The 27,433-nt window shown below is 53.5% G+C and overlaps 2 protein-coding genes across 3 annotated transcripts in view; one reads left to right on the top strand and one right to left on the bottom strand.

The window, feature by feature from the left end:
• TAF13 (TATA-box binding protein associated factor 13) overlaps positions 1–3,170 on the bottom strand; it is a 5,650-nt gene extending 2,480 nt beyond the window's left edge. The window contains exons 1-3 of one of the 2 annotated variants that reach the window (XM_077293665.1): positions 3,043–3,170; positions 2,809–2,887; positions 2,411–2,508 (exon numbers count right to left, since the gene is read on the bottom strand). In XM_077293665.1, the coding sequence (XP_077149780.1) occupies positions 2,411–2,508; positions 2,809–2,887; positions 3,043–3,069 (204 nt within the window). In that variant the 5' untranslated portion in view covers positions 3,070–3,170. The remainder of the gene's footprint in view (positions 1–2,410; positions 2,509–2,808; positions 2,888–3,042) is intronic. The other variant, XM_077293664.1, reaches the window with a different exon arrangement.
• NDC80 (NDC80 kinetochore complex component) lies at positions 3,126–27,433 on the top strand. Its single transcript, XM_077293663.1, has 17 exons — positions 3,126–3,264; positions 7,700–7,793; positions 10,778–10,858; positions 11,154–11,271; positions 13,959–14,131; positions 14,612–14,714; positions 14,978–15,064; positions 16,571–16,664; positions 16,954–17,060; positions 17,330–17,474; positions 17,568–17,773; positions 19,119–19,271; positions 19,386–19,475; positions 20,377–20,469; positions 20,576–20,706; positions 20,875–20,977; positions 27,073–27,433. The coding sequence occupies exons 2-17, from the start codon at positions 7,705–7,707 to the stop codon at positions 27,211–27,213; spliced, it is 1,914 nt and encodes a 637-aa protein (XP_077149778.1). The 5' UTR covers positions 3,126–3,264; positions 7,700–7,704; the 3' UTR covers positions 27,214–27,433.

Genomic DNA, 27,433 nt, shown 5'->3' with positions numbered 1-27,433 from the left:
TGCTGCATTACATTCTATGGGGGCTGTGCTGCATTACATTCTATGGGGGGGCTGTATTACATTCTAATGGGGGGGCTGTATTACATTCTAGGGGGGGCTGTATTACATTCTAGGGGGGCTGTATTACATTCTAGGGGGGGGCTGTATTACATTCTATGGGGGGCTGTATTACATTCTATGGGGGGGGCTGTATTACATTCTATGGGGGGGGCTGTATTACATTCTATGAGGGGGCTGTATTACATTCTATGGGGGGGCTGTATTACATTCTATGGGGGGGGCTGTATTAAATTCTATGGGGGGGCTGTATTACATTCTATGGGGGGGCTGTATTACATTCTATGGGGGGGGCTGTATTACATTCTATGGGGGGGCTGTATTACATTCTAGGGGGGGGCTGTATTACATTCTAGGGGGGGGCTGTATTACATTCTAGGGGGGGCTGTATTACATTCTAGGGGGGGCTGTATTACATTCATGGGGGGGCTGTATTACATTCTATGGGGGGGGCTGTATTACATTCTATGGGGGGGGCTGTATTACATTCTATGGGGGGGGCTGTATTACATTCTATGGGGGGGCTGTATTACATTCTATGGGGGGGCTGTATTACATTCTATGGGGGGGGCTGTATTACATTCTATGGGGGGGGGCTGTATTACATTCTATGGGGGGGGGCTGTATTACATTCTATGGGGGGGGGCTGTATTACATTCTATGGGGGGGGGCTGTATTACATTCTATGGGGGGGGCTGTATTACATTCTATGGGGGGGGGCTGTATTACATTCTATGGGGGGGGCTGTATTACATTCTATGGGGGGGGCTGTATTACATTCTATGGGGGGGGGGGCTGTATTACATTCTATTGATGTCTTTGCTCTTCAGAGTCACCGGGTCTTGTGCTGCGCAGCGGAACCAAAAGTGGCTGTAGGCAAAGTTTATGGAGCATCAGAATGAGGTTCCACAATCCCTTCATTATCTACGAGATCCAGTTATGTAGGTGTATGTGCGGCTTTTCTTGGTACTGCAACTAAAAGCCATAAATAGGACCGAGCTGTAATGCTGGATACAGCTGTGATTATATGTTATATAGTTGGGTTACACTCCCCTAACTTCTTGTAACCTACAAGTGTACAAAGATATTATACAGTCACCATGTGACAAGTGGGCCTGTGTAACTACAAATGCCAGGGCTGAATGTTAGTCCCAGTCCGGCCCTGGAGGACGGCCCCGGGGTGTACGAGTCGCACTGTGTATGTAGATGCCCCCAAATCTCATTACCCCCCGTACACAGCGCACCCCACAGGGAACAGCCACAAATCTGGATGATTCAGTCATATTCTATGTGGGCCGATCCCTCCCTGGAGCCGGAATCTACAGGAGGCCTCAGTAACATCACTACAGGCAGGTGGGGAATATTCACTGCGCAGACGTCGCCTCCACCCGCGCAGGTAGCAGAAAGCGCCAGTAGCCACGGGTTATAGATAAATGTCAGCACTCGCCAGCACCGCTCACCCCCAGAATGCTCTGCACCCGCCAGCACAGCTCACCCCCAGAATACTCTGCACCCGCCAGGACAGCTCACCCCCAGAATACTCTGCACCCGCCAGGACAGCTCACCCCCAGAATACTCTGCACCCGCCAGCACAGCTCACCCCCAGAATACTCTGCACCCGCCAGCACAGCTCACCCCCAGAATACTCTGCACCCGCCAGCACAGCTCACCCCCAGAATGCTCTCCACCCGCCAGCACAGCTCACCCCCAGAATGCTCTGCACCCGCCAGCACAGCTCACCCCCAGAATGCTCTGCACCCGCCAGCACAGCTCACCCCCAGAATGCTCTCCACCCGCCAGCACAGCTCACCCCCAGAATACTCTGCACCCGCTAGCACAGCTCACCCCTGAATGCTCTGCACCCGCCAGCACAGCTCACCCCCAGAATACTCTGCACCCGCCAGGACAGCTCACCCCCAGAATACTCTGCACCCGCCAGCACAGCTCACCCCCAGAATACTCTGCACCCGCCAGCACAGCTCACCCCCAGAATACTCTGCACCCGCCAGCACAGCTCACCCCCAGAATACTCTGCACCCGCCAGCACAGCTCACCCCCAGAATGCTCTCCACCCGCCAGCACAGCTCACCCCCAGAATGCTCTGCACCCGCCAGCACAGCTCACCCCCAGAATGCTCTGCACCCGCCAGCACAGCTCACCCCCAGAATACTCTGCACCCGCTAGCACAGCTCACCCCTGAATGCTCTGCACCCGCCAGCACAGCTCACCCCCAGAATGTTCTGCATCCTGCGGCCCCCCTTCAGCCGAGCTCCGCACCCCACGGCCCCCCCATCTGAAGAGCTCTGCACCCCCATCTGCCGCACCCCGCGGCCCCCCGCAGCCGTGTCCTCACCATCTCTGTGATGAACTCGATCACCAGATCTTCCAGGATGTCCACAGACTCGGTGTAGGGATTCTGATCGTCCCCGAAGCCGTACATCATACACCGGACTGCGGAGAAGAGATGGCGGTGAGCGGTGGAGACTCCGGCTCTACGGATACAGGCAGGATATATAACATGGGGTCTACACCGCCAGCTGGGGGGAACTACAACTCCCAGCACGCCTCAGAGCAGGACGATGGGAGCAGCCCTGGTCTGTGCTTTATGGCAGCGCTGGGAAGACCAAAGTGTCGCACAGGTGGCCGGTGTCACAGCACTGCCATAAAGCATTACCACACAGGAGCATGCTGGGACTTGTAGTTCTCAGCGCCACCATCCAGCAGAGCACGGGGGAGACAGTGCGCACTTACGCTCTTTGGAGAACAGCCGCTTCCTGCGCCCTCCGCCGCCCTCCGTTCCTCCCGCCGGGTCGTCAGTCTCCTCCTCAAACTACAAAGAAAGTGATTAGAAGTCAGAGGAAAACAATCACCACACGTGCAGAAAACCGACGGAAGAGACATGCTGAGACTTATGGTTCTACAGACAGACTGCAGCACATACAGAAACACAAGAAACCAACATTGTCACCCCTTTATTCCGCTCACCGGCTGATCTTCGTCCTCATCCGCCATCTTACCGCCTCCAAGAAACAACTTCCGGGAGCACCAATATGGCGCCGGTAAACAGGAAGTAGGCCTCTCCCACTGCACTCCACTCCCGACGGCACGTGATCTAACGTCATGTACACCACGTGACCGCGCGGCGCCTCAGTTTAAAATTAACTGTTGGGAGACGACGAGTCAGAGAAAGAGACAGAAACAGCGGCGGTGAGTGCGGGAGGGAGAGCGGGGCCGGGAGGGAGCGGGAGCTGCCCCCTGATAGTGAGGAGCCCGGAGGGAGCGGGACCGGGAGCTGCCCCCTGATAGTGAGGAGCCCGGAGGGAGCGGGACCGGGAGCTGCCCCCTGATAGTGAGGAGCCGGGAGGGAGCGGGGCCGGGAGCTGCCCCTGATAGTGAGGAGCCGGGAGGGAGCGGGGCCGGGAGCTGCCCCCTGATAGTGAGGAGCCGGGAGGGAGCGGGGCCGGGAGCTGCCCCTGATAGTGAGGAGCCGGGAGGGAGCGGGGCCGGGAGAGATCGGAGCGGGGCCAGGAGCTGCCCCTGATAGTGAGGAGCCCGGAGGGAGCGGGGCCGGGAGCTGCCCCTGATAGTGAGGAGCCGGGAGGGAGCGGGGCCGGGAGCTGCCCCCTGATAGTGAGGAGCCGGGAGGGAGCGGAGCCGGGAGCTGTCCCTGATAGTGAGGAGCCGGGAGGGAGCAAGGCCGGGAGCTGTCCCTGATAGTGAGGAGCCGGGAGGGAGCGGGGCCGGGAGCTGTCCCTGATAGTGAGGAGCCCGGAGGGAGCGGGGCTGGGAGCTGCCCCCTGATAGTGAGGAGCCGGGAGGGAGCGGGGCCGGGAGCTGTCCCTGATAGTGAGGAGCCCGGAGGGAGCGGGGCTGGGAGCTGCCCCCTGATAGTGAGGAGCCGGGAGCTGCCCCTGATAGTGAGGAGCCGGGAGGGAGCGGTGCCGGGAGCTGCCCCCTGATAGTGAGGAGCCGGGAGGGAGCGGGGCCGGGAGCTGTCCCTGATAGTGAGGAGCCGGGAGGGAGCGGGGCCGGGAGCTGCCCCCTGATAGTGAGGAGCCGGGAGGGAGCGGAGCCGGGAGCTGTCCCTGATAGTGAGGAGCCGGGAGGGAGCGGGGCCGGGAGCTGTCCCTGATAGTGAGGAGCCGGGAGGGAGCGGGGCTGGGAGCTGTCCCTGATAGTGAGGAGCCGGGAGGGAGCGGGGCCGGGAGCTGTCCCTGATAGTGAGGAGCCCGGAGGGAGCGGGGCTGGGAGCTGCCCCCTGATAGTGAGGAGCCGGGAGGGAGCGGGGCCGGGAGCTGTCCCTGATAGTGAGGAGCCCGGAGGGAGCGGGGCTGGGAGCTGCCCCCTGATAGTGAGGGGCCGGGAGCTGCCCCTGATAGTGAGGAGCCGGGAGGGAGCGGTGCCGGGAGCTGCCCCCTGATAGTGAGGAGCCGGGAGGGAGCGGGGCCGGGAGCTGTCCCTGATAGTGAGGAGCCCGGAGGGAGCGGGGCTGGGAGCTGCCCCCTGATAGTGAGGGGCCGGGAGCTGCCCCTGATAGTGAGGAGTCGGGAGGGAGAGGGGCCGGGAGCTGTCCCTGATAGTGAGGAGCCGGGAGGGAGCGGGGCTGGGAGCTGCCCCCTGATAGTGAGGAGCCGGGAGGGAGCTTCCCCCTGATAGTGAGGAGCCCGGAGCTGCCCCCTGATAGTGAGGAGCCCGGAGGGAGCGGGGCCGGGAGCTGCCCCCTGATAGTGAGGAGCCGGGAGGGAGCGGGGCCGGGAGCTGCCCCCTGATAGTGAGGGGCCCGGAGGGAGCGGGGTCGGGAGCTGCCCCCTGATGGTGAGGAGCCGGGAGGGAGCTTCCCCCTGATAGTGAGGAGCCGGGAGGGAGCGGGGCTGGGAGCTGCCCCCTGATAGCGAGGAGCCGGGAGGGAGTGGGGCTGGGAGCTGCCCCTGATAGCGAGGAGCCGGGAGGGAGCGGGGCCGGGAGCTGTCCCTGATAGCGAGGAGCCGGGAGGGAGCGGGGCCGGGAGCTGTCCCTGATAGTGAGGAGCGGGGCCGGGAGCTGTCCCTGATAGTGAGGAGCCGGGAGGGAGCGGGGCCGGGAGCTGTCCCTGATAGTGAGGAGCCGGGAGGGAGCGGGGCCGGGAGCTGTCCCTGATAGTGAGGAGCCGGGAGGGAGCGGGGCCGGGAGCTGTCCCTGATAGTGAGGAGCCCGGAGGGAGCGGGGCTGGGAGCTGCCCCCTGATAGTGAGGAGCCGGGAGGGAGCGGGGCTGGGAGCTGCCCCTGATAGTGAGGAGCCCGGAGGGAGCGGGGCTGGGAGCTGCCCCTGATAGTGAGGAGCCCGGAGGGAGCGGGGCTGGGAGCTGCCCCTGATAGTGAGGAGCCCGGAGGGAGCGGGGCTGGGAGCTGCCCCTGATAGTGAGGAGCCGGGAGGGAGCGGTGCCGGGAGCTGCCCCCTGATAGTGAGGAGTCGGGAGGGAGCGGGGCCGGGAGCTGTCCCTGATAGTGAGGAGCCCGGAGGGAGCGGGGCCGGGAGCTGCCCCCTGATAGTGAGGAGCCGGGAGGGAGCGGGGCTGGGAGCTGCCCCCTGATAGTGAGGAGCCGGGAGGGAGCGGGGCTGGGAGCTGCCCCCTGATAGTGAGGAGCCGGGAGGGAGCGGGGCCGAGAGCTGCCCCTGATAGTGAGGAGCCGGGAGGGAGCGGTGCCGGGAGCTGCCCCCTGATAGTGAGGAGTCGGGAGGGAGCGGGGCCGGGAGCTGTCCCTGATAGTGAGGAGCCCGGAGGGAGCGGGGCTGGGAGCTGCCCCCTGATAGTGAGGAGCCGGGAGGGAGCGGGGCCGGGAGCTGCCCCCTGATAGTGAGGAGCCGGGAGGGAGCGGGGCTGGGAGCTGCCCCCTGATAGTGAGGAGCTGGGAGCTGCCCCTGATAGCGAGGAGCCGGGAGGGAGCGGGGCCGGGAGCTGTCCCTGATAGTGAGGAGCCGGGAGGGAGCGGGGCCGGGAGCTGCCCCCTAATAGTGAGGAGCCGGGAGGGAGCGGGGCTGGGAGCTGCCCCTGATAGCGAGGAGCGGGGCCGGGAGCTGTCCCTGATAGTGAGGAGCCGGGAGGGAGCGGGGCCGGGAGCTGCCCCCTGATAGTGAGGAGCCGGGAGGGAGCGGGGCCGGGAGCTGTCCCTGATAGTGAGGAGCCGGGAGGGAGCGGGGCCGGGAGCTGCCCCCTGATAGTGATGAGCCTAGGAGGGAGCGGGGCTGGGAGCTGCCCCCTGATAGTGAGGAGCCGGGAGGGAGCGGGGCCGGGAGCTGTCCCTGATAGTGAGGAGCCGGGAGGGAGCGGGGCCGGGAGCTGCCCCCTGATAGTGAGGAGCCGGGAGGGAGCGGGGCCGGGAGCTGTCCCTGATAGTGAGGAGCCGGGAGGGAGCGGGGCCGGGAGCTGCCCCTGATAGTGAGGAGCCGGGAGGGAGCGGGGCCGGGAGCTGCCCCTGATAGTGAGGAGCCCGGAGGGAGCGGGGCCGGGAGCTGCCCCCTGATAGTGAGGAGCCGGGAGGGAGCGGGGCCGGGAGCTGCCCCCTGATAGTGAGGAGCGGGGCTGGGAGCTGCCCCTGATAGCGAGGAGCGGGGCCGGGAGCTGCCCCCTGATAGTGAGGAGCCCGGAGGGAGCGGGGCCGGGAGCTGCCCCCTGATAGTGAGGAGCCCGGAGGGAGCGGGGCCGGGAGCTGCCCCCTGATAGTGAGGAGCCCGGAGGGAGCGGGGCCGGGAGCTGCCCCCTGATAGTGAGGAGCCGGGAGCTGCCCCTCATAGTGAGGAGCCGGGAGGGAGCGGGGCCGAGAGCTGCCCCCTGATAGTGAGGAGCCGGGAGGGAGCGGGGCCGAGAGCTGCCCCCTGATAGTGAGGAGCCGGGAGGGAGCGGGGCCGAGAGCTGCCCCCTGATAGTGAGGAGCCGGGAGGGAGCGGGGCCGGGAGCTGCCCCTGATAGTGAGGAGCCCGGAGGGAGCGGGGCCGGGAGCTGCCCCCTGATAGTGAGGAGCCCAGGAGAGAGTGGGGTCGGGAGCTGCCCCCTGGTAGTGAGGAGCCTGGAGGGAGCGGGGCCGGGAGCTGCCCCTGATAGTGAGGAGCCCGGAGGGAGCGGGGTCGGGAGCTGCCCCCTGATAGTGAGGGAGCGGGGCTGGGAGCTGCCCCCTGATAGTGAGGAGCCCGGAGGGAGCGGGGCTGGGAGCTGCCCCCTGGTAGTGAGGAGCCCAGGAGGGAGCGGGGCCGGGAGCTGCCCCTGATAGTGAGGAGCCCGGAGGGAGCGGGGCCGGGAGCTGCCCCCTGATAGTGCGGGGCCGGGAGCTGCCCCCTGATAGTGAGGAGCCCGGAGGGAGCGGGGCCGGGAGCTGCCCCCTGATAGTGAGGAGCCCGGAGGGAGCGGGGCCGGGAGCTGCCCCCTGATAGTGAGGGATCGGGGCTGGGAGTTGCCCCCTGATAGTGAGGAGCCCAGGAGGGAGCGGGGCCGGGAGCTGCCCCCTGGTGGTGAGGAGCCCGGAGGGAGCGGGGCCGGGAGCTGTCCTCTTATAGTGAGGAGCCGGGAGCTGCCCCCTGATAGTGCGGGGTCGGGAGCTGCCTCTTTAGTCTTGGCCTCTCCCCCTCCTCCAGTTTTCGGATCGTTGATGTTCTCTCTCCTTTCTGCAGGAACCATGCGGAAGAGCTCGGTCACTAGCAGGCAGTCCCTGCAGCCTCTGCGGGTCCAGGACACCAACCGCACGGGTCTCACCACGCCCCAGACGTAAGTGCTGCGGCAGAACTGTTTGGTCCTGGTCAGAGATGTATTTGCAAAATCTAAAGGCGTCTCACAGTTATCATAGTGAACATCAAGGGTCGCACTCTCGTAACCTCTACATGACCCCTATGCAGTGGGGACCCCCTGCTGTGACAAGTATTCAAAGTTGTTTTTGTGATGGATTGCACATCAGGCATGGCTGACAGAGGCGTTTGTGAGATGACGGACTTATTGCCTTGGGGGGCGCCCTATCACCCTTGGCCTCACTGTGACCAGAAATACAAGCAGACTGCCTGAGATAAAGCTCCAGTATTAATATTGGAATTTTATGATCTGTATAGACATTGTCTTACAACATTGGGCACTTGTGGCAGCACCTCCAAAGCAATATCTATCAGATGGATGATGCTATCCATGCCAGGTTTCCTCTCTATTAATAGATAAAATCATAATATGAAACATCACTGACTATCCCTGTTATGAGTCACCGAAGGGGGAGGTTTGTGGTTGTGACCAAAGACTAACTCTGATCAGTGCCTGTCCTGGGGCACGGTGCTGCAGTTCACTACTGTTACCCCTCTCCTCAAAGGAAGCGCTCCCCTCTATAACAGACACAACCAACCCTGCGACATCAGGTTTAGTACATTTCTCCCCTTTGTGATTGTATAGATCATATTCTTTGTTACCATATCGTTTCTTTTATTATTTATATACACTGCCCACTCTTCTGGATTAAATACAGTGACTTGCAAGAGTTTCCCCCCCCGACCTCCCCAGACTTTTTACCTATTTTGTTACACTACAGACTGTTAATAAATATCTTTGTCATCAAGTTTGTGTGTGATTTGTCAGCACTAAGTAGTCTTAAGTTGGTGAAGTGAGAAAAATAGAAGGCATAAATTAAATTTATGGGATAAAACCACTTATAAATTGCATGTGTGTTTGTGTTCACCCATTTTGCGATGAATCCCCTAAAAACTTAATGTGCAAGCAATTCCCTACATAAGTCCCATGCCTGGTGACCAAACCTCCATCTGTGTGCAATCTAAGTGTTACACGTCTGTCTGTATATACCGTATCTTTTCTGAAAGGCCACAGAGGCTGCAACACCACTAACAAGAGGCACCACGAACCAAACACCACCATGAAGACCAGGGAGACCTCCAAACTCCACCAGGGAGACCTCCAAACTCCACCAGGGAGACCTCCAAACTCCACCAGGGAGACCTCCAAACACCACCATGAAGACCAGGGAGACCTCCAAACTCCACCAGGGAGACCTCCAAACTCCACCAGGGAGACCTCCAAACTCCACCAGGGAGACCTCCAAACTCCACCAGGGAGACCTCCAAACTCCACCAGGGAGACCTCCAAACTCCACCAGGGAGACCTCCACAACTTCGTCCCTGATTTGTTTGGAGGGTTGGTTTATAAACAATCTCCCAATCTCTGATGATCCCCCCCCCCTCCCCAGAGAACCATCAAATCCATTATTGTCAAATGGAAAGAACGTGGTACAACAAACCTACCAAGAGAGGGCGCCCACCAAAACTCTCAGGCCGGGCAAGGGGGGCATTAATCATAGCACAAAGACCAAAGGTGATCCTGAAGGAGCTGCAGAGACTGGAACATCTGTCCCTACGACCACAATGATCACATAGAGGTGGCCTTTATGGCAGAGTGGGCAAATTAAAGCCTTAACCTGTACACGGCTTGTAAGGCTCGTTTTGAGTTTGCTGAAAGACGTGGTAGATTCCTAATTGTCGGGAGGAAGGTGCTGTGGTCAGATGAGAGCAAACTTGGTGTTTAACTTGGTGGCCAAAAATTCATCTATACTTTCAGTTACTCCTCCATTTTGGCATATGCTTTCTCCTGTGCTTCACCTCTCTACACGCCTTCAGCACTCTGCACTATTACACCAATGGTACATGTCCGACTCTGGCCTATTTACTCTTTATATACCTTGTGTACTTTTGCTACTGGCCCTATTGTCTGGCAAGAGTTGTTCACTTGGACACACATATATAGTTATATTATATTAGCTGCTAACTTCACATTTTTCACCTCTACCTTGGTGTAACGCTCTGCGTGCAGTTTTGTTGTATATACCTCCATGGTTTATTGCTGATTGTACGTGTAGTCGCTCCTGTTCGTTGTGCCACCATTTCACCGATTGTTTTCCTGACTCCCGATGACCTGTATTTGGTTTCTTCCCTGTTGGTATTATTGTACTTTTCTGAATGTTCTGCCATTCCATCGTGTGCACATATATATCATTACTATCACTTATTCTATTGATATATATGTATTGCCTTGGTTCAGCATTTTCTGACCCACAGTAAAACATGCTGGCAGAATCGTGCTGTGGGGATGATTGTCGGCAGCAGGGACAGGGAAGATGGATGGCGCGAAATACAGGGATATTCTTGAGCAAAACCTGTCTGTCAGTGATGAGACTGGGACGGAGATTCACCTTCCAACAAGACAATGACCCCCAGCATACTGCTAGAGCAACACTCGAGGGGAGTAAGGGGAAACATGGAGATGTTCTGGAGAATCTGTGGTCAGACGTGAAGATCGCTGCTCACCAGAGGAAACCTCTAACCTGAAGGAGCCGGAGCAGTTTGGCCTTGAGGAAGGGGAAAAATCGAGTGGAAACCTCATAGAGACTCATCCAAAGCGACTGCAGCTGTAACTGTTGCAAAAGGAGGCTCTACAAAGTACTGACTTTATGGGGGTGACGTTACGCACACTGAAGTTTTCAGTTACTTTGTCATTTCATCTTAGCTTCACTATAAAAAAAAAAAAAAGAACCAAATGTTCAGTTGTCGGCATCTTCTCTATATGAATTGATGCAAACTGTAAAAAAATGGTGTAATTATCCTGACAATTCGAGGCAGTGGTGGAGACGTGTTCTGACAAGCCTGATCCCCTCTACTGCTCAGGATGTTTTTCATCTTTATTTTGCTGATTTTGTCTTTCACTTGTAGGAAGGAGCGACTGGGAAAATTGAGTATGAGCAAACCGCTCTCCGGAGCCTCCGACCGCAAGACCAGCTTCTTTGGGAGAAGGTAAAAAGTCATTATAGTGCAACTGAGCTCCGCCGGCCATTGGAGTGAGGTCCTCCTGCAGGCCGTTGGGGGTGAGGTCCTCCTGCAGGCCGTTGGGGGTGAGGTCCTCCTGCAGGCCGTTGGGGGTGAGGTCCTCCTGCAGGCCGTTGGGGGTGAGGTCCTCCTGCAGGCCGTTGGGGGTGTGGTCCCTCGTCGAGCCATTGGGGGTGTGGTCCCCCGTCGGGCCATTGGGGGTGAGGTCCCCATGTTTTCAGTGACGTGTGGTAACGATGTGTACCGTACATTTTTCCTCTAGGAGCAGTAATAACAGGAACAGTCAGTATGGGGTTTTTGGTGCCCCTGAGAAGATTAAGGACCCCCGACCTCTACACGATAAGGCCTTCATCCAGCAGTGCATCCGACAGCTGTGCGAGGCGAGTGTCTTAGGCCTGAGCTATATCACATCAGATCACACTGCCGGACATGTGGGGGGTCTGACCTAAAAAGCCGCCCCTATGCGATTCTGTGTATAATGGGTCCCCCCCCAATCAGGTGACGCACACACAATTATCACTGGCTCAGAAGGGGAAGGTTGGGCTTTTTTCTTGCCCTTTGAGCCTCTGTAAAATGTAATAAATGTAAAGGGGCCCAACCTGACAGTGTCCTCCTGTGTTCCATTATGCATCTACATGTGAAGCAGTCGGGACAAAGGCAAAACCAAATCCTTTTATTCCCTTTAGAGAGTTCATTGGCAGCACGGTATGCGACATTTTATTTATATTACTCACTTATATAGCGCCATTCCACAGCCCTTTACTTACATTATTGGCTCTGTCCCCATTGGGGCTCACATTCTGCGGTAGAGTTTGACATTTATTGATGGACTGGAGGCAGCAGAGGGAGGGCGACGGAGCCGTCTATAGTCAGGCTGTGGAACGGAGGGGATCGGCCGTGCAGTGCTGAGTGCTCCGCTCCCTGCCTGACACATGGCGGTGTACATAATGCACGGTCGTGGGCTGTACAGCGGATCACAGCGTGTAGTGGCATCGTCCTGTCACACTCCCAAAGGAAAACCTTCTTGTATCTCCCTGGTGTATCCTGAACCCCCAGAGGTATTGTATTGTTTTGCGTTTGTTTTTCGCTCCCCTTATTTCCAGAGCCATAACTTTTTTTTATATTATTTTTCCGTCAATATGACCATGTGAGGGCTTATTTTTTGCAGGACGAGATGTACTCTTGAATGACATCATTGGTTTTACCATGTCGTGTGCTAAAAAAAAAATTCCAAGTGCGGTGAAATTGCCAAAAAAGTGCAATCCCACAATTGTTTGGTTCTCTTTTTATCTGTGTGGTTGAAAAGAAAAAAAAAATTAAAAATTCCAAACTTTGCTTAAAAAAAACCAAAAAAAACCCGCAATTTTCCATTACCCGTAAGCGTCTCCATTTTTCGTAATGTGAGGGCTTATTTTTTGCGTGCCGAGCTGACCTTTTTAATGATACAATTTTGGTGCAGATACGTTCTTTTGAGCGCAGGTTATTGCATTTTAATGCAATGTCGCGACGCCCCCAAAAAAACTTATTCTGGCGTTTTTAACTTTTTTCTTGCTGCGCCGCTTTAGTAATCAGGTTTATCCTTTTTTTTTTTTTTTTTTTTTATCATTTTATTTTGAAAAAGGCAGAAAAAGAAGTGATTAGCACTCTATATATTTTTTTATTTCATATTTTTAAAAACATTTTTTTTATTTTACTTTTGGCATGCTTCATGGGAGGCTAGAAGCTGCCATAACTTGATTGGATCAGTTCGCCTGTATGTAGCTGAATTACTCACTTGCTATGAGCACCGACCACTGGGTGGCGCTCACAGCAAGACGGCACTGACAACCATAGAGGTTTCCAGCATTTGAAAGCGGCATTTAACTGCTTAATAGCCGTGGGTGGATTGCGATTTATCAGATTTATGGCCTGTAGAGAAGCGATCGCCTTAATCCTCAGCTGCAGAAGAATGAGGTGACAGATTTATGGCCCTTGTCTGCCTGTGTGACAGAACTGGCTCGGAAGCTACTTTAAGCTTTTGTCTTCCACTTGCAAAGTATGAATATTGGATTTTATAACCAGTATAGACATTGTGGAGAACATAATGCTTTGTCTTGCATCTCTGGGTGGTTACAACACCTTTTAAACTAATGTCGTCAGATGGATGATGCTATCCATGGATAGATAAAATTGTGATGAGAAACATGGCAGTAATATCTCCCACCTAGGACCTCCAGGGGTGGAGAGATCCTGGAAGTTATAAATCTCATAATTTTCTAAGGATCAGCCACATCCCTGACCAGCTCTGTTATTAGTCACTGGAGGGGAGGTATGTGGTTCTGACTTGTGGGTTGTTTTTTTTATATATATATATATATAACACTGCGTACCTTGCTGGATTAAATAGATACATTTATTAGCTCTGTTCCTCTTGCTCTGTAAACCGCACCCTGAAGCCATACGCTGCCTGTAACGGGCATCCGGTCGCGGTATAAACAACTATAGATTCTTTTGTTAGTGTGTGTGTGTGTGTGTCATTTATTTTTTATATTCCATGTGTTGGAATTGGAGGTGTATATACCATACGCTCACTGTGACTTCCCCAATAACCGGCCTAGTAGTGGAAGCAGCCGCCTCCATCATTCGTCAGGCAATGGCATGAATGTCCTGAGGCTATGTGCCCACATTGTGGATTCGTGTGTGGATTTATCCGTACTGTTTTTGCAAAATCCGCAGGTAAAATGCAGTGCATTTTACCTGCGTGTTTTGTGTGGATTCCACCTGCGGATTCCTATTATGGAGCAGGAGTAAAACGCTGCGGAATCCGCATAAAGAATTGACATGCTGCAGAAAATACAACACAGCGTTTCCGCGCGGTATTTTCCGCACCATGTGCACAGCGGATTTTGTTTTCCATAGGTTTACATGGTGCTGTACACCGCATGGAAAATCGTCAAATCCGCACCATGTGCACATAGCCTGACGGTCGGAGGCGGCAGTGGGATCTGTGTGATTTCCCCTGTTGGGGGTGTCCCGCCGGGCGCTCTGTGGGGGTCTCATCCGTCTCCTTTCTTGTTGTGTTTTGCAGTTTCTCAATGAGAACAGCTACTCGCAGACCCTCACGGTGAAGTCCTTACAAGGCCCCTCCACCAAGGATTTCCTCAAAATCTTTGCTTTCATCTACAGCTTCATCTGCCCAAACTACGAACTCCCTGATTCCAAGTTTGAGGAGGAAATTCCTAAAGTGTTCAAAGAGCTGGGGTGAGTGCGGCCCCCGATCACATCCTATTAAAGGGCCAGTGACCTGAAATAAACCAGCGGACATACGGTGTAATGTCTGGGAGTTATCAGTACTGGAGCTTTATAAGAGGGGCTGATATCCGTCACATATGGATATATATATATATATAATTTTATTATATAAATTTTCTCTCTGCCCTCTGACGGGATCGTCCACTCATAGATTGTATCCAGAGAGCAGAGAATCTCGTCTCTTTTCTTTCTTGTTCTTGTGTCACTAATGTATTGTTTCCTATCATCAGGCTGTATGCATTGTATCTAACGTGCAGGATCCTATCTGATATTGTACAGGGGTCCGCAGCCACCCATGTTCTCAGGCAGTGCTGGTGTGGATGTTAGGGGGGCAATCCCCCTACAACACTGTGCTGCCTCTATAAAATGTATGTTGGGGGTGACCGACTCCCCTTAATTGTCTTAATGAAATCTGTTTTTCTCTCGCAGATATCCCTTTGCATTGTCCAAAAGCTCCATGTACACCGTTGGTGCCCCCCACACGTGGCCGCAGATCGTGGCAGCTCTGGTCTGGCTGTTGGACTGTATTAAGGTGCAGACTTTTCTGTAATAATCAGTTCATGTGACCAGGCGGAAGTGTGTGTGTGTGTGTGTGTGTGAAGGAAGAGCTGCAGTGTAAAGCATAGGGCAGAGCCACAGCCTGAGAGCACAGGAGACCCTGCACTGGGTCATGTCTCTCCCCTATGGTGCAGGCAGTGACCGGTCGTGTGCCCCACGGTGAAGAGACAATAACTAAATCTCTGCTTTAATGCAAATCTTACGATTACTGACCTCTCCTCTGTCTTCACCTCCCAGCTGTCCACTGTGCTGACGAAAGACGACCACGTGTTCGAGGAGCCACAGATGTCAGAACCAAGTGATGAAGGAATCGACTTCAACCAGGTACAGAAACATCAGCGCAATACAACCTAGAACAAACAGATGATCCGCTGTGTAGTGTTCTACAGGTTACATCCTGTATTATACCCCAGAGCTGCACTCACTATTCTGCTGGTGCAGTCACTGTGTACATACATTACATTACTGATCCTGAGTTACGTCCTGTATTATACTCCAGAGCTGCACTCACTATTCTGCTGGTGCAGTCACTGTGTACATACATTACATTACTGATCCTGAGTTACATCCTGTATTATACTCCAGAGCTGCACTCACTATTCTGCTGGTGCAGTCACTGTGTACATACATTACATTACTGATCCTGAGTTACATCCTGTATTATACCCAGAGCTGCACTCACTATTCTGCTGGTGCAGTCACTGTGTACATACATTACATTACTGATCCTGAGTTACCTCCTGTATTATACCCCAGAGCTGCACTCACTATTCTGCTGCTGCAGTCACTGTGTACATACATTACACTACTGATCCTGAGTTACATCCTGTATTATACCCCAGAGCTGCACTCACTATTCTGCTGGTGCAGTCACTGTGTACATACATTACATTACTGATCCTGAGTTACATCCTGTATTATACCCCAGAGCTGCACTCACTATTCTGCTGGTGCAGTCACTGTGTACATACATTACATTACTGATCCTGAGTTACGTCCTGTATTATATTCCAGAGCTGCACTCACTATTCTGCTGGTGTAGTCACTATGTACATACATTACATTACTGATCCTGAGCTACATCCTGTATTATACTCCAGAGCTGCACTCACTATTCTGCTGGTGCAGTCACTGTGTACATACATTACATTACTGATCCTGAGTTACGTCCTGTATTATACTCCAGAGCTGCACTCACTATTCTGCTGGTGCAGTCACTGTGTACATACATTACATTACTGATCCTGAGTTACGTCCTGTATTATACTCCAGAGCTGCACTCACTATTCTGCTGGTGTAGTCACTATGTACATACATTACATTACTGATCCTGAGTTACATCCTGTATTATACTCCAGAGCTGCACTAACTATTCTGCTGGTGCAGTCACTGTGTACATACATTACATTACTGATCCTGAGTTACATCCTGTATTATACTCCAGAGCTGCACTCACTATTCTGCTGGTGCAGTCACTGTGTACATACATTACATTACTGATCCTGAGTTACCTCCTGTATTATACTCCAGAGCTGCACTCACTATTCTGCTGGTGCAGTCACTGTGTACATACATTACATTACTGATCCTGAGTTACATCCTGTATTATACCCCAGAGCTGCACTCACTATTCTGCTGGTGCAGTCACTGTGTACATACATTACCGATCCTGAGTTACCTCCTGTATTATTCCCCAGAGCTGCACTCACTATTCTGCTGGTGCAGTCACTGTGTACATACATCACATTGCCTGTCCTGTATTATGCTCCGGAGCTGCGCTCAGTGTTCTTCTGCAGTGACTTGTGCACTGATCTGTCTCTCCTGCTGCAGCTCTTCTTGGATTACACGGCGCGGTGCTACGAGCAGTTCATGGATGGCCGGGACACGTTTGAGGAGATAGACTCGGAGGTTTATTCCCGGCTCAGTAAGTTCCATTGTTCTCTGAATTTCATCCCAGCCCCGTTTTCAGGATCTCCGCTTGCTGTCGGTCAGTATTGGCCGTCTTGTTTACACGGAGCCACTGGGAATCTTTTCCTAATTTCCAGCTTCACAGCTGAGGGTTTGTTGCAGTTGTATCCAGTGCAGACAATCCTCTGAGCCGATGAATGTGACATATTTTCCCTGCGCTGATACACTGTAACAGAAGACAGGTGTGACAGCAGACAGAGGTCTCGGGCTTTGGAGATTGCCCTCACTGGTTCTTCTCCTGGCAGAGGACATGTACGCCGTGGAGGAGTCTCAGGTGGAGTCTCAGCAGGCCGAGATCCGGAGACTGATGGAGGAGATCGAGCGCCTGGAGAAGGACAAGGAGCGGGAGCCGGTGAGTGTCGGCCTCCTGGGGTGACGACCAGTATGGCGGCCGCAGGTACAGAAGGATTAGGAAAACATGGCCATCTTTTTCTAGAATAGCGCCACCCCTGCCTCCAGGTTGTGTTTGGTACTGCAGCTAAGCACCATTAGTTTCAGTGACGCTGTAATACCAGACACAACCTGCATACAGGGGTGGCGCTGCTCCTGGGAGATTTCGGCCATGTTTTTCTGATTCAGGTGGGATGCTGGGTACCTGAGTCTGTGTTTTTGGGCTCCCAGGACCGCTTGGCCTCCATGAGGAAGCTGAAGGTTTCCCTCCAAGCCGACATCCAGAAATACCAGAACTACCTGACGGAGATGGAGTCTCACTCCTCCTTACTGGAAAAGCGAGTCCACAGCCTGAGCGAGGAGCTGGAGGCCGCAGGTGAGGCCAAGGAAACGGAGCTGCCATACGGGGGTCCTCTGCCCTGGGGGGGGTGAGTCTTGTTAACCTCCTGCACCTCATCTTTTTCTGCAGAGATGGAAAGTGAGGCCATAAGACAGGAGAACCTGCGGCTGAAGAACGTCCTGGAGCACCAGAAGTACTCGGTGGCCGACATCGAGAGGATCAAGTACGAAGAGAACGAGCTGCAGGAGACCATCAGCAAGCTGAGCAAAGAGCTGGACGAGGACAAGCAGCATCTGTGGAGCGAGGAGCTGAAGTACGCCAAGATCAAGGAGTCGGTAATGAGGACATGATGATGGTGGTGTGTGTAGATGGGGGGGGGGGGGGGGGGGGCCGAGCTGGCGTGTCTATGGAGATGCCCATCTATCCCCCGGAGAATCCAGCTGGGATTCTTAGCCATATACCGCCATACTGTCTGCGATACTGTGAACGGGTTAAAGAAGCCGTCTGGCCTTAGGCTACAAGTCTGCAGTTATTCTATGTGACTGCAGACTTGTGAATCCTGACATGACGCACAGTGTGAGGATTCCCCCGGAGCGGCCGGCACCTGACCGTGAGTATGTGATGTGCATACATGCGGTCACATGCCGACTAGACATGCGCTTGCATTGGCCGAGGCTGGAAAGTCTAGTCTGACTGTGGTCAGCAGCGTGTATATCGTATCCTCTCTCCCTCCCACTCCAAAAAAATAAAAATCCCAGAATTGTCCCTGTTCAGACACCACATCATCGCTGAAAAATGTAATTAATAAAAAAGTAAGCTCTGCACACGGGGAACACATCCTCACCCGGCCACATCTTGCCAAACTTTAAAAAAAAGTTATGGGTGTTTGAAAAGAGCGACACACAATTTAAAAAAAAAAAAAAAAACTTTTTTTTTTCTAATGCAAACTTTATTTTTTTTTTGTTTGTTTTTTACTGCTAAATCTGAAAATAAAAAACTAATAGTAATGAGGAATCGTGTTACACAGAGCGCCGCAAGATGAGCCCGAAAATCTGATGCATTTCCATATCCACAGACAGTGCTGGGGGGCTGTCATGTGGCGCTCCTGGGGGTTTGTCTGCAGCTCCACTGCCTCTAAGGCTGCGTGTCCATGGTCCAGATTGTCGGCGCTTTGGACGGAGCGGGAAAACCCGCACCGCCCCCTTCTATACGCGCGGTAATTCCGGATGTGTTTATTGCACACATCCGGATTCTCCGCACCCCATACATAGGACCCTGTTATTTACCTTGTGTCGACGGAGCGTCACCGCAAGGTAAACAGACATGCTGTGTTCTAAAGATGCTCCGCATGTCCGTAAACACAGGGCTGCCGGGTGCGTGTTACCACGTATACTGGAGACGGGATTTCATAAAATCCCCTCCACTATGCGGTAACATCTGGACACTGATAAACTGGATGTAATCCGGCCCGTGGACACGCACCCTAACACACCCTTTCAGCAGACACTCATTCGTTATAGGAGGAAGCGCTGCTCCGGAGCACAAACTGCTGCTCTGTCAGGAGAGATACTGTAACTGCTCATTAAAAACGTCACTTACTGAACCAGTGACTGCAGAGCAGATGAAGCGTTGGTGCAGCCGGCGTCCAGTTCAGCGTGTGACCCTCCGTCTGTCTTGTAGGTGGAGACGCAGGTGGCCGAGTTCCACAAAGTAGCGCGGAAACTGCGGCTGATTCCGTCCTCGGCAGAAAACGCCAACGGCCACGACTTCCAGATCGAGTGCAACCTGGACGGAGAGCAGCACGGCCTGAACGTGTGCAGGAACAAGATCAGCGTGAGTCGCCTGCAGCCCCCGCTGCAATATCGGAGGCGGTGTGTCCGGGGGATGCGGCTCTGAATACGGGGAGGAGCGGTCACTTATGTTTCTTCTCTGTTCCTCCTCGCACAGCTCCCCCTGCTGGAGTTGCTAACAAAGACCGAAGAGCAGGTCACCAGCGCCACCAACAAGAACATGGAAGCGGAGGAGATGCTGGAGCAGGTGAGCCGCACTCCCCCCACGCCTGGATGTCACGTCTACATCCCATGTTTGTGTCCCTAAACTTTACTAAGGAGACCCTCAGTGATGTAGAGTTATTTCTGCCGCCATTATTGGTGTTGGCAGCTGTGCGGGGGGCGGTCACCCCCTCTGTACCCCACAGATTGTGCTCCTCTCTACAGGACGTGTAGCGGGGGGCCTTCACCTCTGCTGTACCCCACAGATTGTGCTCCCATCTGCAGGACGTGTAGCGGGGGGCCTTCACCTCTGCTGTACCCCACAGATTGTGCTCCCATCTGCAGGACGTGTAGCGGGGGGCGGTCACCTCCGCTGTACCCCACAGATTGTGCTCCTCTCTACAGGATGTGTAGCGGGGGGCCTTCACCTCTGCTGTACCCCACAGATTGTGCTCCCATCTGCAGGACGTGTAGCGGGGGGCATTCACCTCCTCTGTGCTCCTCTCTACAGGACGTGTAGCGGGGGGGCATTCACCTCTGCTGTACCCCACAGATTGTGCTCCCATCTGCAGGACGTGTAGCGGGGGGCCTTCACCCCCTCTGTGCTCCTCTCTACAGGACGTGTAGCAGGGGGCATTCACCTCTGCTGTACCCCACAGATTGTGCTCCCATCTGCAGGACGTGTAGCGGGGGGCGGTCACCTCCGCTGTACCCCACAGATTGTGCTCCTCTCTGCAGGACGTGTGTAGTGGGGGCCTTCACCTCCGCTGTACCTCACAGATTGTGCTCCCATCTGCAGGACGTGTAGCGGGGGGCCTTCACCCCCTCTGTGCTCCTCTCTACAGGACGTGTAGCGGGGGGCATTCACCTCTGCTGTACCCCACAGATTGTACTCGTCTGCATGGAGGAAGGATTTCATGTTTTTTATCGTTTGTTTTTCCTTGTAGTTGAATTCATTGATTGGAGAGAAGAGAAATGATGTAAAGATCCTGAAAGAAGAAGCGCAGAAGTTGGATGAGCTGTTAGCGAAGAAAGCGGAGGTGAGGGGCGGGTGGGCAGAATGGAGGGGCAGTGGCGGTGTCATAGCGGCTGACGGGAGGATTCAGCACCTTTCCTTCATATATGTGATCCCTACTCTCCTCTCAGGAAGCGGACGAGGAGGAGAAGAGGTGGACGGAGGAGATCAAGTCTCTGGAGAAACATCGCCACCTGCTGGAGTCCGGGGTGAACAAGAGTCTGGAGGAGGCCATGAAGGATCTGGAGAAGGCTCAGCAGGAGTGAGTGATGGGCGGATGATCAGTGCTCATGTATTCATATGCCGCAGTGTTGGGTGATCTCCCGGTGTCTGCGGAGCCCAGAGACCGAGGTTATAGGGCAGAATATAGCACCCTCTCCTGGCTGCCGCCGTCCATGTAATGTCAGTGACGCCGTGTCCCCGTCCGCAGGCTGCAGCTGGTGGAGCATCAGACGGAAGAGCAGATGAGGCACATGGAGGGCAAGCTGGTGCGGGTGGTGAACGCCGTGGCCTCTCACATGGGTGCCATCGAGGTGAGGAAATCGTGGGCACAAGAAGGTCGCCCATCGTATAGATGGATAATAACTTGTTTTCACCAGACAACCCCTTTAACGTGCACACGCTGCACTGATCCCGCTGACATTATTTAAAGGGGTTGTCCCATAAACAACATAAATCCCCAGAATGAAAGATTAGTGTTTGATCAGTGAGGGTCTAATTGCTGGGAACTCTACTGATCACAAGAATGGGGGTCCCAAACCCCCCGTGTGAGTAAAGCAGCACTGAGCATGTGCGACCACTGCTCCACCCACTGGATTGAGAGAGGTGGTCGCACATGCTCAGTAACGCTGCACTCAAACCTGTGGATTTAGGACCCCGATTCTCAAGATCCAGGTGGGTGTCAGCAGTCAGACCCCAACAGTCATACATTTAGTTGATTGGAGATAACCCCTGCTTTGTAGGATTAGGAGGCCTCCCCTCACTGTGCAGGATAATGGCCGCTTCTCAATATGGCGGTGGTTCAGGACAATCCCTTTAAAGCTATGTGCACACGTTCAGGATTTCTTGCGGAAATTTCCTGAGAAAAACCTGAAATTTTCTGCAAGAAATCTGCATGTGTTTTTCCAGGACGTCATCCTGACAGCACTATGGAGGACGTCCTCCTCCCCCTTGCTGGGACAGGAAACACACGAGAGTTCAAAAGGTCCGGTCCCACCCCCATTCCTCAGTGTTTTTTCCTGTCCCTGCAAGGGACACATGAGAGAAGCTGCGCAGCTTACCGGAGCTCAGGGGGATCGTGCGGCTTGCCAGATCCTTCCCCCTGTCAAGAGGCTCAGGGCAGAAACCCTCCAGAGGGGGGTCCCTCTGCTCCAAAGACCAGCGGCGCTCCTCCCGGTGGGGGGGCTCTCGGCTGCGGACGCGGTCCCCGAGGTCGGCAGCCTCCATGCGGCGTGGACGCCGGGCTCTGACTCTTCCGGCGGAAGGTCCGGGGACCGCGTCACTTCCGGTTTGCGCCATTCGTTGCCGGCACTTCCGGTAACGCTGGAGATACAGGGGAGGCGTGCGCTCCAGCGAGAACTCAGGAATTACAGCGCTCAGGCAGACGCTGACAGCCGCAAGGAGCACCGATACTCCAGAGCTATGGAAAGCATGCCACCTGAGGATGGGGTAAGTGCGCAGAGCGCAAACTCCCCCTGCACCCTGGTAGTAAGAGCCACCCTGTTACTTCCCTATCTTATATTGTTTAAGGATAAGGGAACTCCAGTGGTCCCCCCTGGTCAAGTTAAGAAATCTGGGAAGTCCAGTAGATGTCCGGTATGCAGTGCAAAGCTCCCGGACACTCATGGCAAGACCTTATGTGCAGATTGCACATCTAAGGTTATGAGAGATGAGCAGCCCTCTCTATTGTCTGAGATGAGGTCCTTAATAAGAGAAGAGGTCCAAGCTTCTCTGGCCAACATGGTGGAAAAGTCCAGCCCTATGCCCAGCCGAAAGAGGGCCAGACGGGAGCCGGATTATAGTTCTGACGACAGGTCTGAATCTGATGATCTTGTCTCTGAGGAAGAGGGCAAGCTTCCATCTGGAAGCCAGGACCATCGAAGGAAGTACCTTTTCCAGGCGGAGGACACGAATGAGCTGGTGCAGGCGGTTCGATGCACCATGCAAGTAGAGGAGACATCTAAGCCGCAATCCAGGCAAGACCTGATGTTTGGGGGACTTATGTCACGTCGGCAGACCGTCTTCCCAGTTAGCGAACATATCAAGGCTATGGTGCTTGAAGAGTGGTAGGAGGCAGAACGTCGGCTGACTCTGTCTAAAGACTTTAAGGCGCGCCTACCCTTTGAGCTGGATGATGTAAAACTATGGGACGAGATACCCAAGGTGGATGTCCCGGTGGCGAAGGTCACAAAAAAGACAGCTATTCCATTCGAGGACTCTTCTATCCACTCTAGCCGATGGATAGAAAAGCGGACATATTGCTAAAGAGAGCCTGGGAGTCCTCTGCGGCTCTAATTAAGACCAACATTGCAGCTACCTCGGTAGCCCGGTCTATGCACCTTTGGATGGGTCAATTAGAGGAGCATCTCTCTAATAAGACCCCAAGGTCAGAGATCCTAAACTCTCTCCCAATAATGAGATCGGCTACTGCTTTTCTATCTGACATGACGGCTGAGTCAGTCAGATTTTCAGCCAGAAATGGATCATTGTCCAATGCGGCTAGAAGAGCGGTCTGGCTGAGGTCTTGGTCTGGCGATAACGCTTCCAAAACTAAGTTGTGCTCAATCCCCTTCTCAGGCGCGAGGGTGTTTGGTCCTTCCCTCGACACTATATTAGAGTCGGCTTCGGACAAGAAAAAAGGGTTCCCAGAGGACAAGCCTAAGAGGCCTCAGTCCTTTCGGAGGGGGTTTCCCTTTAGAAGACAGTCCGACTACAGGTCCGACTTCCGAGGGGGAAGGTCCATTAGAGGCTTTAATAGGGGTTCCCGTGGCCACGGCAGTAAGAACAGAAGTTTCTTCTTCAGCCCCTCCTCTAAGTCTAAATCACAATGACGCCACTCTTATAGGGGGAAGGCTTCGCCATTTCGCGGTAAACTGGAGCAGAGTCACGCAGAATCAATGGGTCCTTCGCACTGTGTCAGAGGGCTACAGTATAGAGTTCTACTCCCCTCCACCAGACAGGTACATCGTACCCACGGTGGTTATGCAAGACTCTCCCATGTTAAAAGACTTAATGGACATGCTTTCCTCAAAAGTCATAATACCAGTACCACTGCTAGAAGTAGGCCAGGGTCACTACTCCTCCCTGTTCTCCATAACAAAACCGTCAGGCGACTCACGTACGATCGTAAATTTGAAACCTCTGAATGCCTGGGTCAGGTACAAGAGGTTTCGCATGGAGTCCATCCGTTCTGCAGTCCTTCTCATAGATCAGAACGCGGTAATGTGCACTCTCGATTTGAAGAGTGCCTATTATCAGGTCCCTGTCCATCATCTATCTCAGAGGCTTCTGAGGTTTGCGGTAGTTCTGCCGTCCGGGACCTGTCACTACCAGTTCCAGTGCCTGCCGTTTGGACTTGCCTCAGCACCTCGTGTGTTTACAAAGCTGGTGTCAGAGATAGTGGCTTTCCTAAGAAACCAGGGGATTATAATAGTCCCTTATCTCGACGACTTTCTTCTGATAGCAAGAACACCAGAGATCCTATCGGATCACAGGAACCGGACCATCGCGGTAATGGAACACTTGGGTTGGATCGTCAACTGGCAGAAATCAGACCTGATTCCGGAACACAAAAAGGTCTTCCTGGGTGTCTGTCTGGATTCTGCAAACAGAATATCCCTACTGCCCGAATCCAAGCTGGAGACAATACAGATTCAGATCAGACTCCTATTAGAACGCAGAGTTTCAATAAGGATGGCCATGAGAGTGCTAGGCCTAATGACGGCATGCATACCATGTGTAAGATGGGCACAGTTCCATTCAAGACCACTACAGAGCTTAATCCTCTACAAGTGGGACCGTCGTCAATCTTCTCTGGACAGTATTTTATATCTACCAGATCCAGTACGAAGATCTCTCCTTTGGTGAACAGACCCAAAGAATCTAAGAATCGGGGTACTATGGACTACCGATCCCTATGTAGTGGTTACTACAGACGCCAGGGGCTGGGGAGCTCACTTAGAAGGAAGGATCCTCCAGGGACGATGGCCTCCAGACGTAGCCGGCAACTCATCCAACTTCAGAGAGCTGTATGCTGTCTGGGAAGCCCTGAGAAGAAATCGTCGCACTCTGGAGAATCGTCATGTCAGGATATTGTCCGACAACGTGACAACTGTTTCCTTCCTAAAACACCAAGGAGGCCCAAGGCACCATCTTCTCCAGGAGCTGGCGGGGAGAATATTTCGCTGGGCAGAAAGGTCGGTCCTTTCCATCTCTGCAGTCCATCTAGAAGGCTCTCAGAATGTCGTAGCAGACTACTTGAGCAGAAGAACAGTGTTTGCAACAGAGTGGGAGCTCAACCAGGACATCTTCCAGGAGCTGTGCCGGCGTTGGGGCACTCCCAGTATAGACCTCTTCGCAAACAGGAGAAACTCGAAGGTCTCAAGGTTCTTCTCGCTGAACCCTCAGGATCTGCCGGAAGGGATAGATGGTCTAAGTCAAAGTTGGACGGAGCCCCTCTCATATGCATTCCCTCCTCTAGCATTAATCCCGGCTGTTCTCAGGAAGATCAAGGAAGAACAGGCTCGAGTAATTTTGGTAGTTCCATACTGGCCAAGAAGGAGTTGGTTCTCCCTTCTGGTAGACCTGGCGATAGAGAGTCCAGTGGAGCTCCCTCACAGACCAGATGTAATCCACCAGGGCCCAGTGTTCCATCCGGACCCAGAGAAGCTACATCTCTCAGCCTGGATGCTGAAAGGAACATCCTGAAGGCAAGAGGCCTGTCTGACCAAGTCATAACCACTATCAAGGCTAGCAGGAAGCCGGTCACGTCAACCATCTACTTGAAGATCTGGAGGCGTTTCTGTCTGGAGGGTGGCAGGTCTGAGGTTGCGGCAGGCACTCCCGACTTACCCAGAATTCTGGAATTTCTGCAAACTGGGTTCGATAAAGGGCTCAGGCCGAGCACCTTGAAGGTGCAGATCTCGGCACTTAGCTCCTTTCTAGACTATCCTCTGGCAACTCACCCTTGGATAGTTAAGATTTATCAGAGCCACCCAAAGGTTGCGCCCCACCATTAGACAGTTATCTCCTCCCTGGAACCTTAACCTTGTCCTGAGATTCCTCTGCAAAAATAATTACGCATCGGCAGATAACATGTCCATTTCGGCCCTGACACGTAAAACGGCATTCCTAGTGGCGATCACCACGGCTAAGAGGGTGGGGGAAATCCAAGCCCTGTGTACAAGGGACCCGTACCTCCAGATTAGAGACGATAGCGTGATCCTTAAACTAGATCCCTCGTTCATTCCAAAAGTGGGAACTCTAAAAAATAGAAACCAGGAGATAGTGTTACCATCCTTTTGCTGTAACCCTTCTAATTCTAAAGAGGAAGCTCTGCATTCCCTTGATGTCAGACAGGCGGTCATCGACTACCTGTCAGCCACCAACTCATGGCATATTGACCCAAATCTGTTTATTTTGTTTGGGGGAAAAAGTAAGGGAAAAAAGGCCTCTAAGGCCTCCATTGCTCGATGGATCACATCTGTGATCTCCGAGGCCTATCAGTCGGAGGGCATCCCTCCTCCAAAGGGTCTTCATGCACACTCTACTAGAGGGATGGCTACTTCTTGGGCCGAGAGGGCAGGCGCCTCTCTAGAGCAGATTTGCAAGGCCGCTACATGGGCTAGTGCGAATACCTTTTGCAAACATTATAAACTCTATGTTCTGTCCGGTCAGCATACTGCATTCGGGAGAAAAGTTCTCCAAGCGGTAATCCCACCCTGAGGAGGTGCTTTGGTACTCTCCATAGTGCTGTCAGGATGACGTCCTGGAAAATAGGTATTAAGCTTACCGTTAATTATGTTTCCAGGAGTCCATCCTGACAGCACGGGTAATTCCCTCCCTGTTAATATAACTATGCTTTTGTAATATGAACCTGACATGTCTGTAGTATGTTCCTAACATATGATGTAATATGTTCCTAATATATGTGGTTATGTTCTTTACCATTAAATATTATTTTTTGCATCTCCCTTGAGGCGGTTCTTGTTACAACACTGAGGAATGGGGGTGGGACCGGACCTTTTGAACTCTCGTGTGTTTCCTGTCCCAGCAAGGGGGAGGAGGACGTCCTCCATAGTGCGGTCAGGATGGACTCCTGGAAACATAATTAACGGTAAGCTTAATACCCATTTTTGTGCGTTTTTGGTGCTTTTTTTTTTTTCCGGATTTTTCTGGACATTTCCCAATGCATTATATAGTGGGAAATCCGCAAAAAATCCGCAAAATTAATGAACATGCTGCATTTTTTTGTGGAAAAAAAAAAGCCTCATGTGCACAAAAATTGCGGAATTCTTTCTAAATGATGGGATGCATAATGTATGCTGGGTTTTTTTTTGCGGTTTTATAGCGAAAAATCAGCAATGTGTGCACACAGCCTAAGATGTAACCTTCTCTGCACTTTTTACAGAAACACATTGAAGAGAAGCGGCTGCAGACGGAGCGGCAGTACGAGGAGTTCAACCGGGAGGATCCGCTGCACGACCTGCGGGAACTGGTGGCAAAATACAAGGAAGCCGCCAAAGCCTTACACACGGCGCCTGGGAAGTAGACTCCGCCTCTGTGGGGCTCCGCCTCCTCCCTGTGACTCCTCCTCCAAGTTCTCCGCGCTGTTCAGCAGCTGCCCGCGGTTGTACCCCTGTGTGTTTAGTTTGGTTTATTATACATTTCCTATTTATGCCGCTCTTGAGTTTTTTTTTTTTTAGGATATTTACAGTTTTTTGCTTTGTTCCCTTTCTGATGTGATGAAGAATAAAAGGATGTTATTTGTT

The sequence above is a fragment of the Ranitomeya variabilis genome, chromosome 3 (assembly GCF_051348905.1).
Source record: "Ranitomeya variabilis isolate aRanVar5 chromosome 3, aRanVar5.hap1, whole genome shotgun sequence".
NCBI lineage: Eukaryota > Metazoa > Chordata > Amphibia > Anura > Dendrobatidae > Ranitomeya > Ranitomeya variabilis.
This window is presented reverse-complemented; position numbering and strand designations above follow the sequence as displayed.